We start from the raw sequence: 20207 nt of genomic DNA, 5'->3' as shown, positions 1-20207 counted from the left end.
CGAGTGGATTATTTTTCTCTCATTGCTAGAGACATGTTTCTGAAGTTCTGTTAACTCTCCTGCAACTTTGTATGTTTGTATGCTTAGTGAGTTATTGATCTAAAGTAGGGTCTTGAGCAAATGCACACAATGCAGTGTCCATACATTGACTTCACGTGATATATGTAGGTAGCTTTAACCCTGTGAGGCTATTTTCAATTTTTGTATTAGATCTAAGCAGCTAGATTATAATTGAAAAGCAGAGTATTAGAGAATTAAAAAAAAACATACAAAGTTTAATGATTGTTCATTTGCGCTGTGCCAGTTGTGCTTCAGCTACTAAAATTAGATCTAGTTCACACTTTATATTTCGCCATAATTTATGTTCAGTCAGTTGCATTTTCCCTCTTTTAATCAACATTTTTAAAGGAGGATCAGGAATAAAAACAATCAATCCGCTTCTAAATGTAGATCGCTTGTTATCAATCCGCCCAGGCATATTTCAGTACATTAATATCGAGAATGCAGTGTTATTTCTGTATAAACAGATTCTATTTTTATAAGTAGGCTCTTGGTGTTAATATTTAATATTTGAACCCAGTGGGAGTAGCAGTAGCTGGCTATACAAGTCACCCATACATTATAGGTGTGTGTGTGTGTAGGCGTTCTAGTGTCACCCATACATTATAGGTGTGTGTGTGTGTAGGCGTTCTAGTGTCACCCATACATTATAGGTGTGTGTGTGTGTAGGCGTTCTAGTGTCACCCATACATTATAGGTGTGTGTGTGTGTAGGCGTTCTAGTGTCACCCATACATTATAGGTGTGTGTGTGTGTAGGCGTTCTAGTGTCACCCATACATTATAGGTGTGTGTGTGTGTAGGCGTTCTAGTGTCACCCATACATTATAGGTGTGTGTGTGTGTAGGCGTTCTAGTGTCACCCATACATTATAGGTGTGTGTGTGTGTAGGCGTTCTAGTGTCACCCATACATTATAGGTGTGTGTGTGTGTAGGCGTTCTAGTGTCACCCATACATTATAGGTGTGTGTGTGTGTAGGCGTTCTAGTGTCACCCATACATTATAGGTGTGTGTGTGTGTAGGCGTTCTAGTGTCACCCATACATTATAGGTGTGTGTGTGTGTAGGCGTTCTAGTGTCACCCATACATTATAGGTGTGTGTGTGTGTAGGCGTTCTAGTGTCACCCATACATTATAGGTGTGTGTGTGTGTAGGCGTTCTAGTGTCACCCATACATTATAGGTGTGTGTGTGTGTAGGCGTTCTAGTGTCACCCATACATTATAGGTGTGTGTGTGTGTAGGCGTTCTAGTGTCACCCATACATTATAGGTGTGTGTGTGTGTAGGCGTTCTAGTGTCACCCATACATTATAGGTGTGTGTGTGTGTAGGCGTTCTAGTGTCACCCATACATTATAGGTGTGTGTGTGTGTAGGCGTTCTAGTGTCACCCATACATTATAGGTGTGTGTGTGTGTAGGCGTTCTAGTGTCACCCATACATTATAGGTGTGTGTGTGTGTAGGCGTTCTAGTGTCACCCATACATTATAGGTGTGTGTGTGTGTAGGCGTTCTAGTGTCACCCATACATTATAGGTGTGTGTGTGTGTAGGCGTTCTAGTGTCACCCATACATTATAGGTGTGTGTGTGTGTAGGCGTTCTAGTGTCACCCATACATTATAGGTGTGTGTGTGTGTAGGCGTTCTAGTGTCACCCATACATTATAGGTGTGTGTGTGTGTAGGCGTTCTAGTGTCACTCATACATTATAGGTGTGTGTGTGTGTAGGCTTTATGGCCCGAGGACTGCGTTCTAGTGTCACTCATACATTATAGGTGTGTGTGTGTGTAGGCTTTATGGCCCGAGGACTGCGTTCTAGTGTCACTCATACATTATAGGTGTGTGTGTGTGTAGGCTTTATGGCCCGAGGACTGCGTTCTAGTGTCACTCATACATTATAGGTGTGTGTGTGTGTAGGCTTTATGGCCCGAGGACTGCGTTCTAGTGTCACTTATGCTTTTAAGCTTGTAAATCTAACGTACAATTTATCTAGATAATTCAATAGATTCAGTCCCGTGTTTGTTTTAGGAGGAACGGTTGTAACACCATAGCAGTCGTCATCAGACCGTACGTAGGCCGGGACTGGGTAAAAGGAGGCTTTGATATGTTTTATTTGACAGTGGGATTTAATACAAAGGTGGAATGTAGCGTGTTCCTGGGCAGGGTCTTTGACTAAATATAGTCTACAAAAATGGGATGAAAATATTCTTTGGCCACTGTGCTATATTAATACCAGATTATTTTTGAATATCATAGAATGCCTTGTTTAATTGGTTTTTACAGTATTATTTTTTTTGTTGTTGCCAAGCTCACTGTGTTACAAATCTTGTACACCTTATTGCTCCCATTCTCGGATCAAGCTCAAACATTGCACAATTATTAATTGTCGATGACAATATTTGAAGCAATCAAAGCATTATTCAGTTAGTTAAATAATTAGTAATAATTAATTTTGTTTTATATAGGGGAAAGGAGATAAATATTTCAGTATTGAAATATATGGCTGTAATTGGGCTGTTCTTTCCTTATATAAACTTTAAAAAAAAAAGTACCTTTCATACTTTGCTTGTTATTTCTTAAATTTTATTCGATTCTGACTCATTTTAAAAAGGCTTTCCAATAAAAATCCGAAAGACATTTTTTAAAACTATAAATAATGTATCTCATACTCTCTTGGTACCTAATCAAAGCACTAGATTCTGTTGGTACCTTATCAGAGCACTAGACTCTGTTGGTACCTAATCAGAGCACTAGATTCTGTTGGTACCTAATCAGAGCACTAGACTCTGTTGGTACCTAATCAGAGCACTAGACTCTGTTGGTACCTAATCAGAGCACTAGACTCTGTTGGTACCTAATCAGAGTACTAGATTCTGTTGGTACCTAATCAGAGTACTAGACTCTGTTGGTACCTAATCAGAGCACTAGATTCTGTTGGTACCTAATCAGAGCACTAGACTCCGTTGGTACCTAATCAGAGCACTAGACTCTGTTGGTACCTAATCAGAGCACTAGACTCTGTTGGTACCTAATCAGAGCACTAGACTCTGTTGGTACCTAATCAGAGCACTAGATTCTGTTGGTACCTAATCAGAGCACTAGACTCCCTTGACACCTAATCATAGCACTAGACTCCCTTGACACCTAATCAGAGCACTGATAGGAAACTTCTAGTCCTGTGTAACCTCATACTTAAATGTCTGAAATGTACTATTTGAAAAATAAAATGTTTTATAACTTTCATGAAGAAACTCAACTATTAAGGTTAACAGTTAAAGCTGATGGATTTTTATTTAGAAATGATATCAGGCCACCACAAACATAGATCTAGATAGCGAGTGGGGGGGGGGTCGTTGTTTATTTAGCAAATGGGGCTTTTACAGCTGTAGGAATCAGGGAATGTAGTTTCGTTTGAGTGCATGTCTCCAATTGTATCAGGCTAAACAAAATTTCAAGGGATATGTTCATGTTGTTAACATGGTAAACGTCTTCTGGTTTGAGTCTGTTTGAAAAGCGCCGCGGCCCAACCAGTTTACACTTAGAATGTTTGGATCTAGTACACTCTTATAAACATCAGGTGTTAGGTTATTACCTTTCTTGACATTATGTGAGACCACAACCCGCCCCCTTTCTTTCTATAGCACAGCATGCATGTTACAGCCTTTCAGTGTCTCGAGCTAACATCAAGAAAATACACGTACATATCAGAGACTAACAGGGACTAGGATCTACTGTTGTTGCCGTGTTTAATGAGGATTTGATTTATTGTTTCTGGTGACGTGTTTATGTGGCCCATGTGTGTATGTGTGTCAGCAAGACAATGGTGTATGTATGTCTGTAAGGTCAGACTTGTTTGTCATTTAACTTCCATTAAGGCGCACTAAAAAAAAAGCAGAAGTGGGGCTGGTGAAAGCAGACGATCAAATTTATTATTTCCTATTGTTTTTATGTGTCTTCTGGCTTCTAATTAGTCAGGTTGTCACGTGACTGGTTCAAAACCAACCTATCGGGCCAAGTCTGAATTAATCTGCCTGAACAGAAAGAAGACGTTTCAATAACATTTGTATGAAATTATTGGCTTCACGCTACACCGTGTACGGTTCTATTCCAGAACTAGCCGAAACACAGGACATTGGCCGTGGTGACTGGAAAGGAGGGGTTCTGAAATATACTAAGGCGTCGCAATGAATAAAGAATATTAATGCCAAGTATCATAAAGAATGGTCTAAATGTGTTAATTTATACGAGGAACATCGGCCTACATACAACTTACATTGTGTTTTATACAATATGATAATTACAAGATAATTTCATTATCTCATTTTGGACAATACGGCAAATATAAGCCAACTTTTTATTAGAAGGCTGCTATTACATACGTGTAAATGCCTTGCAGTATTATTAAAAATAATAATTGTATCCTTTTATCAATAGAAATGACACTTTAAACGTCCATTAAGGCTAATTAACGATGATATTAAACCAATAGAGTTTCAAAAACTTTTAAAACAAATACGCCAGAAATAAAACTCTTGAGTTCTATTTAAAGCAAAATACTTCACATACAATAATTACTTCATTTATTCAGATATAGAAGGCTAACTGCCTAATATAAGTATCTCGTCTGTGGATTTTACTATCAAGTTTCCAGAAAAGAAAATGCTTTAAAAAATATAAGGCCTACTTAATTATTCTTAGTTATACGTCTGTGCTTTCTGAAACCTTTGGCCACAGACCACTGAAGCAATCCTCTCAAAACACTGAATAATGGGCCTCGACTGGGAGGCTCTGATGTGCTGTACCAAACGTTCTCCACTTTGACTGACCTATATAACATTTTTTTTTTGCAGATTCTATTCAATCACAAAGTAAGGGACCAAAAAGTGCTAATCCTAGTGAATACGGATACACGTACATCGAGGAACGTCCAGCCCCACCACCAGAAGTTGGTTGGGTTGACAAACCAGCCGATAAAATTAACCTCTACAGTGAAAACGTCATCAAAGAAGGGGACACTACCGAGGAAATCAACCGAGAGTCCATTGCCAACCTGTCCAGCACAAAGCAGCAGTGGGAGAACGTGTTCAAAAGCCAGGAAACAAATCCAAGTGACACGTCCACGCTGAAGAGGAAGTCCACTCCCAAGTGGGAGGTCCGTTTGCCGTACAAGGAAAAGCCATCAGCTCCATTGGTGCCGGAGCAAGAGCAGCAAGAAACAGGGGAGATAAAGATGTCTTCCAAGTCTGTGGCTGAAACTGAGAGTGCCATCGAACGGGAAATTCGACTGGCTCATGAAAGGGAAGAAATGTTGAGGCGTGAGAAAGAGCTAAGGCTCAAAGCTGCCTCTGCTGAAAAACCAAAAAGTCAAGGGCAGACAATCATTGCTTCTTTTGAAGCTCAAAGTGCTGAAAGCGAGTCATATCATCCTGCATACAATGAGCTAACGGAGGCAGATAGGGGCCCAGACCTTTGGGGAGTAGGTGCCAATAATCGACATAATGTAGAAGATGATGAAGATGAAGTGAGTACCTTGGAATTATAGCTGTTATATGAAAATATTTGTTTCATTGACCCATTCTCTGATCTACTCTCTGACCCATTTTCTGATCCATTCTCTGACCTATTCTTTGACCCATTCACTCTACCCATTCTCTGATCCATTCTCTGACCCATTCTCTGATTCATTCTCTGATTCATTCTCTGATCCATTCTCTGATCCATTCACATTGAAAGATTATTTTTGAAATGAGTTTCACATTAACTTGTACATTTTGTCTCATGCGTGGGGGACCTCACCCATGTTTCCCAACAATTTCCTAGATAAACTCAAAGGTTCAGAACCAGAAACTATGAAGTCAGTGAACTAATCATCACAAAGCCATAAGTTATTTCTTCATTATCATAGAAAAATGGCATACAAAAATATGGATTAAAATGTTTTCAGCTATTTATCACAAAAAAGGCTGTTGCTAAGAAAGTAATTCCTAATTTAGGTGAAGGCTTAATTGTCTTTGTAGTAATAAAAGTAATTTCCTTGGGCACCAAAACATTATTGACACATGAAATGCATAGGTATAGGATGTAAATTCTTCTTTTTTTTTTAAGTAAAGTCTGTAATTTATAAGATACAAAGATTATAGTAGTCCTTAAAATTAATTTGGGAACAAAAAAAATGTTGAAATCTATTTTGTATTAAGCTAAGAATTGCATTGTTTTGAGCCTAGTCATTCCAGACATAACAATTTTATTTTTTTCATTTTAAAAATCCCTTCCCCCCAAAAAAAAATAATTATTAAAAACATTACAAAACATTAGTTATTTATTGTTATATTATTCTGAAATAAGAACATAAACTATCATTAGGTTCTTGGATTTGCTCTGAAAAGACAATCTTTTATTAACTATATTATTCTATTATGAATGATACATCCTATAAACTAAATTAAACACTTAAACAGTCCTACAAATCAAAGGAGTTTATTTCCTTATTCTAACATGTCTTTCTAACTTTTCTTTAATAAAAATGTAATGGCCTAACATTTGATTTTCTAAAATCTGATTTCCTATAACGTATTCAAAATTATTATCAAATTTAGCAAATTATTGCATAATAAATGTATACTTTTATTGTTTATGTTTGCAAGCTGATTCATATAGTTTTATTTAAAATAGAAAGTTCTTGCAACATATCATAAAACTATTCTTGTTTCTGTTTAGTTGAAAAGGTAAAGAAAGTTTTGTAAAATCTAAGCAATGTCTTTACTGCAGGGTGATCAGGAGAAGTTTGATATTAATCCAAATGAAAGCATCATTGAGCGGGAAATCAGACTACAGAGGGAAAGAGAAGAAGAAATAGCCAAGATGAGAAAAAAACAGGGAATAGTAATCTCAAAATCTCAAGAAGCACCTACACAGGTTAAAGCTCAGCATGTTGTCCAGGAACAGGTTGGTTAATCAATACTAAATCAAACTAAACATTTGTTTTAACTACACCAAGTTTAAATAGCCTCATAGGACAAAGTTTAAGCCATTATAGGTGATTACTACCTACATGCCCTGTTATCTGTAGTATTGGATATATGAAGAGATATAGATTTGATTCTTGAGAAATGACTTGTCATAATTTTATTTTTAATATGAAGTTCAAACTAGCTCATTCCAAATCTAATGGGTACATAAACTTGACATGGTGTAGAGGAACAAACACAACCTTGTAGTTCTCTTTGAGAGGACAGAGCATAGAGAGCACTGAAGTCAAGAAAGACTTAATCTGTATTTAAAGAAGGAGAAAAATCTGACCCAGGAAACTGCAGACCAGTATCACTTACAAGCATCACATGTAAAATCCTAGAACATATAATATGTAGCAACATCATAAACCACTTAGACAAACATAATGTCCTTACTCCATACCAACATGGCTTCAAGAATTATAGATCACATGAAACACAACTAATAGGATTAATTGATGATTTTTTAAAAGGCTTAGATAATAGTGAGCAAATAGATACTATCTTACTAGATTTTTCCAAGGCTTTTGACAAAGTTCACCACCATAGTTTGCTTAAAAATTAAAATATTTCGGCATTAATGGTCCATTGCATCAGTGGATTAAAGATTTTCAAATAGAAAGAGAACAAACTGTAATAATAAATGGCTCTAAATCAACACCAATAACAGTAAACTCAGGTGTACCTGAAGGAACAGTCTTCGGTCCACTACTATTCTTAATTTATATAAATGATTTACCAAATCGCATTAATTCAGGAACAAAACTCAGATTATTTGCAGATGATTGCATAATATATAGAACAATAAAAACAACACAAGACACAAAAATTTTACAAAGAGAATTAGATGAATTACAGAAATGGGAATCAAATTGGAGCATGTCTTTCCACCCAGAAAAATGTCCGTTATTAAGAGTAACAAAAAAACTAAAACAAATTAATTCCACTTATCTTATTCATGGTAAACCAGTAACACAGACTAAAAACGCAAAATACCTCGGTGTTATAATAAATGAAAAACTGTCATAGAATCCCTATATTGATGAAACTATAAAAAAATCAAACAAAGCATTAGAGTTTATTAGAAGAAATTTCTATAAATCAAATAAGAACATAAAACTAAAATGTTATTTGACCTTGGTTAGGCTAATAATAGAATATGCATCCTCCGTTTGGGACCCCTCAACTCAAGAAAACATTAAGAAACTGGAACAGACACAAAATAGAGCAGTGAGATTCATAACAAACGAATATTCACATTTGACTAGAGTAACATCTTTAGAAAAATCACTAAATTTAGAAAGCCTTCAGGATAGAAGACTTAACAGTAAAGTAGCAATTATACATAACACACTGAACCATAATCTTCAAATACAAAAACAAAATTTAATAAAATACTCTGAAAGACACAAAGATAAAGGCACATTCCTCGTTCCATATGCTAGGACAAATTTGTACAAAAGCTGGTTCTTCCTTAGCGCTATTAGCCAGGAAAACCAGTGACCTGGTGGAGTTAAGGTCATTGGTTAATATGCATGACTAATTGCATGACGTGTAGGACGTAATCATCTTCTTTTTTGAAGTAACGTCTGTATCATATAAGATAAAATAAGATAAGAATTTACAAATAGTATCTTAGGATATATTTTCCAAAGTTCCAATGCTAGTTCACACCTCGATTCACTTGATTGCTGCGCAGCTGCGCTCAATATTGAGCTGTTGTATTAAGAGTGTTGAAACATTGAGGACTGGTTGTTTATAAATATATTTTAATTTACTACCTATCTATAAAATAAAGCGATGAAATCTGTAAATAGCAAAGTAAAGGGACATAAATCTGCAGGAAATGTTTTCTGCAGGAAATGTTTTAGAATCCTAAAAATAATCTTTTTTCAGTTTTGTTTTTATTTTCAACATTAAATTTATATTCTATATCATATTTAATGAATTAGGAACACATGTAGAAACCCTTTTCCCTTTGTTCATTCATTCCATGCTTATGGATAGTGCAGTCTGTCCTTTAAAAACCTTCTTTTAAGATGAATTGTCTGCAATATATAAAAACCTGATATGTAAAAATTGTTTATAACTACAATGTTTACATTTGTTTTCCCAAGATCTTCAACACTTAGATTATTCATAAAATACCAAAATTAATATAGAAAAAAAGCATTTTAAAATAATTGGAAGAAAAACATGAGAATCCTTTAGTCAAAGCCATTGTTTACTTTTTACATTCAAATGTTTTCTTAATAAACTTTGACCTACCTAATTATGGTAATGTTAGTGATGAGTTAGGTACATTTATTAACATATTGCATTTCTGTTCAGTTGGCAGATGTGAATCACAACCATAAAGCAGAATTGTCCTATGAAGAGAACTCTCCTCAAGACACAGAAACTTTGATTGCAAAAGAACTACGAGAGTTACGAGAGAGAGAAGAAGAAATCAGAAAAATGCACAGCTCTTTTCAAGGCACCCACATCAATGATGAAAGTGACAGCCAAGTTAGCTGTCAGAAGCCATCAACCCTAGGGCTTGCTAAAAGTTCACAGCCCTCTCATGGCTCTCCATCACCTGGTCAAGGCACATGGCAGAGAGATGTATCACCTTTTCTTTCTCAAAAACGTCGAGAATCTCAGGATTCAAATTCCAGCCACAGTACAGGCCGCACTCCATCTGAAAGCACACCCGCACTACGCAATATCAAAGTTCAGCCACTGGCTGATGATAGCAAGGAAGAAAATAAACCAAACTATTTTAAGAAACAGGAAACTCCTATTGAAAGAGAAATGAGACTCGCCAGGGAACGAGAAAACGAGCTTAGAAGGCAAAAAGGTTTGCCAGAACTTAAATTCAATGAAGATGATTTTTATTCTTCTTATTCTCATGGCACTGAGAATGGAACCTCAAATTCTTCTTCCAAACCCAGTTCTCATGCTCAGCCAAGTGATTCCATGAAAAAATTTGCTTCCAATAGATTACAGCAGGAATTGATGCAGCAAAAAGAGAGAGAATTAGCTCTTCGTAGTGAAGGTAAAATCATCTCTACCTCTGAAGAACACATTGAACCTCTAAAATACATGGAGGTGGCCGGAGTGGATAAAGTGGATGGAAAAGAAAAAAGAAACTTTGTGACCAAAAGGTCATCTGTGATCTACACTGAGATAGAAGCTGTAACACCAACACAATCAGATGTGACATCCCCAGTAAGCCAGCCTGGCAAGAAAACTGCATCAGCTGCTGGTGGCCAGTTGTTTTCTTACAAAGAGTTTAAACAAACAGCAGAATCTAAAATTGAAAGAGAACTTAGAGAGATGAGAGAAAGAGAAGAAGAACTCAGGTCAGTATTTAGAAATATTTTATTTTATAAAATACTTGTTTTTCTGATATTCTAATGCTTTTATAAGTTGCCTGGTTTTACCCTTTTTTATTTTTGCAATTAGCGGTGGCTGTGTTTTTTAATTCAAGGATTTTAGAACCTCTGTGAATCTTTTCAGCTCTTGATATTTGTTGGGTTAAGTCCCTGGTTCATGTGCTGACCACATGAAAATGTTTGCTAATAGTTGGCCAGATTAATACATGTGATTACAGTACCATGTATTTAATTCATTAAAAACTATAGTCAATTACCAAGATTTTTTTTTTACAAAGAAATCAGACGGTCTTTAAATTTTTGTCATTAAATGTTAATCCATATGCATTATGTCAATAACATGTGACCTGACCAGATGTCTGTTTTTGTGTCTTTTTCAGAAAACAGAGGAAAGAGGTCACTGGGGAATCTCCAAGATAGTTACCAGTTTCAAGTTCACTTCCTAATGATACTACTAAGCTTATTTTTTTTAATTAAAATTTTAGCCCTGAACTTTGAAAGGTCAAAGTTTAATTTGTACAAGAAGAAGTGCCTTAAAGAAAATTATTAGCACTTCTTAAAACATATCATGAATGATTTCATATGATTATTACCTAAATGGATCTTGTACTTCATCAGTTGGTTTTGTCTGAAGAATTTTGTTCATTACTTCAAAAAGAGAAGTAAATGAATCCAAATTTTGTAACTTAAAATTGTTTGTGTGGATAGATGTATTAAACAATTGTTGTCTTTTTTTGGCCATAAAACAAATAACTTTTTAACAAATTTGTATTTAGCCATAGTGAAATGTTTGTGTTTTTGTATCAAGTATCTTGTGTTGTACTGCAAGTAAATAGTGCAAGTATCTTGTGTAGTACTGCAAGTAAACAGTGCAAGTATCTTGTGTAGTAAAAGTACCCTTTTAGAGCTTGCAGTCTACTGGGCAGATGATGTAAAGCAAATGTGTTTCTATGGCCATGTTTAGTACTGCAAGTAAATATATAGTGCTAGTACCTTGTGTATTACTGCCATAATGATGAAAACTAATGAATTTTTTTTCTTTAATATTATTTGGTTTCGTTTTATTAATTTAGTGTACATGCAATATAGCTGACTTGTTAGTTGGTTTATATTTCTTAATGTCTATTTATAGTTTTCGTTGTAATGTTTAATTTAGTCAACTTAACCAAAGTCATATTCTTCTTTTTATATTTTTTTGTTAACTCATAGTGTTGTGATAAAAATACTTAATATATATATTTATACACTATTTTGGTTACATCATTAATTTTTTAAGTTACAGTGAGAGATATATTGACAGTGAAAAAAAAATGTTAAAAGGTAGCATTTTTAACATTCATTAGGCTACCTCTTTTTGTTAAGACATTTGTTTAGGGGCCAAGGTTGGATAGAAATTCCTATATTTATATTATAATAACAAGGACATGTTGAGCTTGATTTTTTAAAGCTATTTTCCAATACTTATATAACAGTCATTTTTATCAGTTGTTGGCTAAGAATTTAAGACAGATGGCCATATAAAGGTTTTTTTTAAGTCTAGTATGTGTCACAGGTCGAAGCTAGTTTTGACCTTAGTCATGTTGAGTGTATCTCCTGGTCACCTGTATATTAGTGTATTAGAATTGTCTCTCCCTGTAATATATTTTTTATATATCATTATATTTATTTTATAAATAATTTTTTTAAACTGCAAAATGTTTTGTTTAAAAAAAAAAAGCATATTTATCATTGAAAAAAAAATCAGATGATGCTTTGTATATCATCATACATGTCTCAGCCAAATATATGGTTAATAATAAAATGTATACAGATTTTGTTAAATGTATGCTCACTGTATATTGAAATTATTTCATAATTCTGTTATACTAAGACATTCAGAAACGTGTACACTCTTGACTAAGCAGAGAATACTGAACAAAAATGTATTGTGCATTTCATAAGAACAAGCTTCAATGCTATGACTTGTCTGAAGATACAAATCTGAGACAGAGATAACAAAATACTTTGAACACTAGCATTTATTACTCTATGTGTACCTCAACTAATATTTTATGCAATAGCTTGATGTATATATAGGAATCATACTACTTTATTATAGAGACCAGCTACGGTAAGTATTTCAAAATTTTAACAATTTTTAGGGTACATACAAATGAGGTCAGTAAAGAACAAGCCCGGTGAGCAAGACTAAAATCTCCGTCTATGCCTTGTTCCCGTCATGTCTTTATACATGTGGAGTAAAAACGTAAATAGTGCACCCTAAACTTTTAAAACTATCATTTGGGGTATGAAATTATAATGAAACAAAAAATTTCCATAATGGGCCTTTCATTGTACAAACATAAAAATATTGGTGTCTTTGTTCCAATATTTTAAAAATGTCAGGAAATTATTATTTTTTTCTGTACAGGTACAAGACTTTTTACTGAAAAATGGAAATGAAATTCCAATTATTTAAACATATCTTGTGTATTGGCCAGTAACATCAGTAATAAAATTAAAAGAATCAAGAATTGCATTATGAGGTGTTGTAACCATCCGTTTGGTAAGAAGTCATTTGTACTAGTGAATCACAAGATTTATTTTTTGTTTGATGTGACAATACTGTACCTTAAATAAGATTATCTTAAAACTCAGTCTAAATAGTCTAATTATGCAATGAGTCTTGAATGTTTAATACACTAGCAGTGTGTTGGTTCATTTATTTTGTATATATAGTATTTATTTTAATTGCATTTCACAAAATTTGTGTTCCATAGAATTTATGTAAAAAGTTCATGATAGAAAATAAGTCTGCAATAATAGACTAGTTTTGTCTTTTTTTTTCTTCCCCTTTTCATGTAAAAAGCCCAAACAAACTAATCTTATAGAATGGCCATTGAAAATGTCAAGGTTGTTGATAATTAAATGAGAAAAAAGTAGAATTGTTAAGAAGTGATGAACAAATCAGATTAATAGTTGATGTTAGTTTGGACAATTAATTTGTTTTCTATCTAGCTCTGACAACATTCCATATGTTATTTATTTATAACCTTTCTAATTTGTACTTGTAAACTCTGATATCTATATAACAAAACTTTGTATATCTCCAACATTCCTAATAACTTCTATAACAGAGTGCCTTTTTGTTTACATGTTTTCATGTGCAATGTATTTTAGATTTGAGCACATTGTCTTGTTTTGTTTAGTTATACATTCCATATCTGACAGACTACTGACTATTTTGTTTAGTTATACATTCCATATTTGACAGACTACTGACTGAGTCCATTTCTCTCCTCCACACCAACTGTCCTGACTACTGCTCCAGAACATTTTTTTCATACCATATTTTGGTTTTCTAGACTTGAATTTGACTTTAGAGTAATTGTACTTAGTTGCTGAACAATGATGACATTAACTCTGTTACAATAATCATGTTATCTCTTTGTTATAATATTTCTATATTTAAATTGGAATAAAAATATATCTAACTCAATGTGTGCATATTTCTTCATATTACATTGTATTTCAATGTATATGGTCACAGTTCAAATGAATGTTTCCATGGATATAATATAAAAATTACTCCTTGGTAGGGCCTACTGCAAATCAAATTCCCTTTTCAAACCAAGTTATTTGTCATATTGTAAAAAGAATAATTCAGCTTTACAGTTATGCTAGACCAGGAAAGCATTCAAGAGCAGGTAATATGTCAGGAACAACTGAAGTTAACAGCTTTGCACTTTTATAGTTCTAGCCTTTTTACAAAGCTTACATCAACTCACTCTTGTCTGGTACACAAATTGAACATGATTTTTCTTCCACACCTATGTAATTACTGTTAATTATTTTGTTTGGTATTTCATACCAACATGGGAAATTAATTTTTCAATATTCACATATATGGCTAAATATGTGTGGGTTTGTCCCCTTAGATAATTGTATTGATTATTTCCCCCACACCCATTCTCTGATCAAGTTGAATTTTTCCACAATTCTTTGTTGTGGTACCTAAAAAAACATAATAATCAATTGAAAAAATTAACCAATTTGTCAATTATTTTGTTTGATATAAAAAAGGAAGTGTGACCTATATTGAAATGTAAATGTGTAGTTCTTCCCTATTGATTAGCTTTGTTTGTTTTTTATTATATTTTTAAAAATTGCTTCTTTTTTGTATATGGGGAGGAAAACAACATGCTCTTACTCCTCCTACTCTCTTCAACATGTACATCCATTTAGAAACAGAGTGACACACAGTAGACAGCATTTGATAGAGCTTTAGTTGGTTATCTTGTTTTTATTTCAAGAAAACAAGGGCATTCATAAATTCATTCATGCATGCATCACTATATTAAAACACAATAATGAAACACATTAAGGCTTTACAAAATTATCAGGTTTACAGTATGTTATCTTTAAAAAAAAAAATTCAGAATGATTACTGACTTATTTAGTACAGTGCATTTAAAAAAAAACAATAGGCAACATACATTGATGATTTCAAATAGAAAAGAGAAAAAGGTCCTTGTAATCACAACAAATGTCCATAAGGATCAATAAAGCAGTCCTAGTCTTGGACACAAATAAAATGCACATTAAAGAATTTGTTATTAACAACCTATGAGATTATTCTATTTGTCTGAATTAGGTGACAACAGGAGACATTGGGTCACTGGAATGTGGGGCAAACACACAATAGACAATGCATTACAAACACCTGTTATTACTTGACTATCAGTTAACAGCCCTGTCTGTAAACAAAAGCTCCTCACTATCAAAGATTCACTTGTGCCTGAGGAACGAGTGGTATCCTCCTTGGAAGTATAGAAAAACAGGAGCATGTTTGCACCAGAAATGACTGACCCAGCAAAGGTCAAATTGCTGTCCAGACTCAGGCTGCACTCTTCTCTAGCCTGGACAATTGGATCATCCAAATGGAAGGACTGTAAACAACATTTGCCATCTCCACTGAACAAACCTAGAAAACTATTTGATTTCCTTGGGTCAACATGCATAGCCACAGACATCACACCAGGTGAAGGGAGGCTTTGGCATTGGTAGCATGTCCAGGACTTGACTATGGTATTGAAACTGTAAATTGTCTGCCCTTTACCAAGGTAATAAATAGTTTTGCCACTGGTCACTGCTGCTGGTGATACCACATGCTCTGGCATTACTGGTAAGACTTCCCACAAACCTGCGAAAAACAAAAAAACAAAACATAAACTTGACTGTGGTACTGGATGTTTGAATAAATTGCAAGTTTCTTCAAATGCCATGCTTATAATTACAATGTATATTACATTGAACAAAAAAAATCCATTTCTTAGACACTGTAATGTAGTATCAACTGTAATATTTAAATTCAGGTAATAAATGTAGTCAAACCACTAATAAATAATTTTGTTTAAAGTAGAAACGTAAAAGAAAGTTTTGTGGCTGAGTGGTAAAGTATCAGGTTCAAATCTTTGTGTAAAATGGAATTTTGGATTTCTGCAATTTTAGGAAATTCCAGAGTACACCCAACTCTAATGGGTACCTCACATAAGTTGGGGAAAGTAAAGGCAGTTGGTAGTTGTGCTGGCCACATGACACGCTTGTTGGAAATAGAAACAGATGACCTTTATTTCATCTGCTCTATAGACCCCAGATCTGAACGGGGTACTTTACTTAGAAATGTAAAAAAGTAGATCTCAAAGTGAATACTAAATTTTTGTTTGTACATGGAAGTGCATGTGTACGTCTCTTAATTATTCATTTATGCTAAATATTTTTTGGAAAAGTTTTAACAAATCTTCACATTTAAAATGGATTGGCTGCACATATTTGAATAGGATGAAGTTGTATGAATTATTCATCAGGCTTCTTTGCTCTAGTTGCAGGATGTCACCCAACAAGACACTTACATGACACACACCTGCAAGCAGGGAATCAATCTCATTTGTTGTTTATATAGTTTAGTGAAAAATTGAGATGCTCTGTTCATTGCATAGATCTAAATGTGTCGAGAAATATTATTACTGAGATGTTTTTATAGTCTAACATGAAATAAAATATTTAATTAAAAAAAAACATTTCCTTCATGACACTTAGAAGTCTAAACAGCATTATAACTATAGCCTCGAGGAAAAAAGAAAAAACAACTCTTTTGCTTAGGTATATTTAAAAAAGGTCAGTCAGTGAATTCATGACCTCATCAAATTGCCATAACTTTTTTTTTTATCAAGAGATGTGACATTGGATCAAAGTCTTAGCGTTTCTATTTTACAAGCAACTAATAAAGCACAAGTGGCTCAGTGATTCACACTTACCTGTTGAGAGGTGAAAACACTCAAGCTTTATGTTTCTGACTCGAAACTTTCCAAACCCACCAAATATAAAGAGACAGTTTTCCACACTGACCATGGCATGGTGACGTCTTGATTCTGTCAACTTGCCCACAGCTGTCCAACGCTCAACTGGGAGAGAGAAGTCAAACATCCAAATATCTCTTATCCAATTGACAGCCCCAAACTTGTTCCCCCCGCCTGATAAATAGACGACAGAAGCTGCAATACAGAAGATGGAACAGAAAATAATTCTTTGATTATAAAAGAAACAATAAATGACAAAATAATGTCTACAGCTTCTAAAGAAAAAAATGCATCACACAGTATAAAAGAATAACAAAGAAAATAAATCATCTTTATATTTTTTTACATATATTTTTTTTTCTATTGCCCAGGATGAATTTTTTATTTTTTAATTGTCAAGTAAATGAGTAAATAGCAGTGCAGTACCAGATAACTTAACTCTTTCTCTCCGTAATTATTTACCACATTCTGATGGAATCAACGTTGGTATCGTCACTTAGGAGAGAAAGAGTTAAATTGGATTCCAATGTCATTTGAACTGAGATTCTGGAGAAAATTGTCACCATGTGGAAATGACATGAAGTCTCACTAATACATCTTCATAATGCACAATGGATTCTTATAAAGCTACACGCCTGAACTATAAATAATTGGCTACAGAATTATGTATCACATTATGTCTTTATACAGGAATAACATAATAGTTCTTTGATAATAAAAAAAAAAAAAAATTTACTTTGAATTATGAAATGTAAATTGTTCATCAATTTTTACCTACACAGCAGACTGCAGTTCCCATATCAGACACAGGTAAAGCTTCTACTGCATCCATATTGTCATACTTGGAAGCTTGCCATGTGCTGGGAGAAACACGAAAAACATCCCCATATCCAGTTGATACACCAGAGTCTGACAGCGACCAGAACATAAAAATATCATGAAGCTTTTGACGTTCTTTAAAGAAAACCTGGAAAAACATTGATAATTTAAAAATAATATATAAAATTATAATTTATAATCATAAAATTATATTTTATATTATATAACGTGTTTTCTTTTGCTTGTGGGTACTTTTCTTATTTTCTTGGTTATTAACTCTTTCTCTCCGTAATTATTTTCCACGTTTCGACAGAATTATTCATTTTGCTCATTAGTAATTCACTACCATGTTATGATTAAGCTTGAATAACTGTTTTGTTTGTAATTAGAAAATGTTTCATTTGGTATAGAATAAAAGGGGAATGCATGCTCTTTTTGTTTAACACAAAGTACAGTTTATAAAATCAAACATTAATTTAATTTAATGAGGTCAAATTAATGATGGTATCGTCAATTAGGAGAGAAAGAGTTAAAGTATTTTTAGAAGAAAAACTTTATTGATAGCACTATATACTTTCCTTGAACAAGATATTTATAACATACACTTTTATTGCAATCTTAATTATGGGAAAATTACTTTAAGAAAGCCAAATTTTAAAAAAATAAAAATTTAATTTTACTTAAAAAATGTATCATTTACCTAAATTATTCATGTTTAAATTTTTAAACCCAGAAAATAAATTAGACACTAAAAATTATGGAGAAAAAAGTACACAACAAAGTCTTATGGGGAAATAAATACAACGTAAACTAATTCTTCTTGGAAATCAAATATAACACCAACTAAGAATGTTTTCTTATTTTTTATTTTTGTGTTGAGGAAAGGGGGTTACAGAAAACAATCTCTGACTTATTTTGTAGACGCACACATTAGATTTATCCATTATAAAAACCCTCCTTTGCATTACCATGAAATCTTTTTAAACTAAAATTTTTATACTTACACTAATATCATTTAAATGTGACTCATCAGAATCAATCAGTGCTTTGACAACATGTTGAATGGAGCTAGGAGTTTCATGTGTGTGAACACATTTCAAAACAATGTCACTGACTGTGTGTGTAGGCACCTGATCATTATGTTGAAACCATGTTCGTAAAGCACCTACAACCTCAACCTCTTTCTCAACCACCAAATATTTATCAGACAAATAAATGCAAAGTTCCTCCAGAGATAGCTTGTGAAGCACATCTGACTTGAGCAGGTCTGAAAAGTGAGCCAGTGCATACCTCTTAGCTGCACTGTGCACCTCGGGTAAATAGAGTGTAGTGCTGTTACTCCAGAACATTATGTCAAAAACAGAGTCACAGTTTATCCAACTTAAGAGAAAGTTGGAGCACTTGGAGAGAAGTGATGAAGAGACCTGCAACATCTGTGCTGTCTCACACAATGAAAAGATGTTGTCCTCTGTTGGCTGCAGATAGCCTGAGTAGAAACTTTCTAAAAGAATTTGAAAGGGTTTGGGCTGGAACAGATTCAGAGTTATGATATCTTTTGTAAGTTCCACCATCTGTAAGGTAAACATTGCTCTGAAATAGTCACAGTTGGTCTGCAGGACATCCTTGTGAACACCGAATGCAATGTCTTGTACCAACAAAATAAGGTCCGTGGGTCGAGGGTCATAAATGGCAGCACTCCATGTTAGCTTTAGGCCTAAAGGCAAAGGTTTAACAGTTCCAGACATTTTTACTGATTTTAGAATTACTCGTAGATCTATCTCTTATCGGTATTCATGTGTCTCGCGTTTCACCTACTACATAATCTATGTTTATACAAACAGTTGAGATTCTAGTCACCACTGTCATATAAGAATAAGAGCGTGTTACTGTTAGTAGCTAGGCGGACACTGTTATTGTCGGTACGCTGTACTTTAGTGTGACGTCACTAGTGACAAGTCTAGTTTAGATTCTAGATCTAGAAAGCCTAGATCTAGAAATAATCTAGATTATATCTATAATCTATATTGACTATATATCTATATAGACTCTAGACTACTCTATAGAGTTCTAAAGTCTCAAGAATAGTCTAGATCTATCTAGATCTATATTATATCAGGATCGGCATTGGGCCGTTGAAGTAACGTCTCACCTCTGTATTAGATTCTAGCTAAGCCTAGGGCCTAGGTCCTATCTCAGTATCTGAGTATCACATTCATCATTCAAAGTTCCCAGTACTTGCGAGTACTAACTAATGTCTAAGACTACTCTAGTCACTAAGTAAAGACTACACTCTAGTCAGTCTAGAGTCTAGTGTCACTAAGACTAAGACTAGTCACTAGTCTAGAACTAATTTACTATATTTCTAAGTATAGAAACAAAACTAGTTATTACGAATTAGATGTATACGTCATCTAAAAGCAGATATTACCCTAATATAGTATAGATTTAGATCTAGAGATAAATCAGAACAAAAGTATTCTGCATAGTGCCTGGATAGAGGTCTAGATGTAGACTAATGTAGAGTCTAGACTCGAGACTACTAGATTCTAGATCTATATTTTTATAAGATTAAAAATTCCTTTTATTCTACAATGTATTCAACTTAG

At 34.0% G+C, this 20207-nt stretch overlaps 2 protein-coding genes across 2 annotated transcripts in view; one reads left to right on the top strand and one right to left on the bottom strand.

Annotated features, from left to right (window-relative positions):
* LOC106073387 (uncharacterized) overlaps positions 1–13922 on the top strand; it is a 140671-nt gene extending 126749 nt beyond the window's left edge. Inside the window, exons 16-19 of the mRNA XM_056030344.1 lie at positions 4908–5578; positions 6826–7002; positions 9399–10411; positions 10825–13922. Coding sequence (XP_055886319.1) covers positions 4908–5578; positions 6826–7002; positions 9399–10411; positions 10825–10864 — 1901 coding nt within the window. The 3' untranslated portion in view covers positions 10865–13922. The remainder of the gene's footprint in view (positions 1–4907; positions 5579–6825; positions 7003–9398; positions 10412–10824) is intronic.
* A 784-nt stretch (positions 13923–14706) lies between these two features.
* On the bottom strand, positions 14707–19997 carry LOC106073388 (kelch-like protein 4). The gene is made up of 4 exons (XM_013233920.2): positions 18606–19997; positions 17557–17749; positions 16741–16977; positions 14707–15626 (listed from the first exon to the last, which is right to left on the bottom strand). The coding sequence occupies exons 1-4, from the start codon at positions 19344–19346 to the stop codon at positions 15061–15063; spliced, it is 1737 nt and encodes a 578-aa protein (XP_013089374.2). The 5' UTR covers positions 19347–19997; the 3' UTR covers positions 14707–15060.
* Between the last annotated feature and the right edge of the window lie 210 nt (positions 19998–20207).

Source organism: Biomphalaria glabrata, chromosome 5 (assembly GCF_947242115.1).
Source record: "Biomphalaria glabrata chromosome 5, xgBioGlab47.1, whole genome shotgun sequence".
NCBI classification, from domain to species: domain Eukaryota; kingdom Metazoa; phylum Mollusca; class Gastropoda; family Planorbidae; genus Biomphalaria; species Biomphalaria glabrata.
Note: the sequence above shows the minus strand (reverse complement) of the source record. Positions and strands in the feature narration are given on the sequence as shown.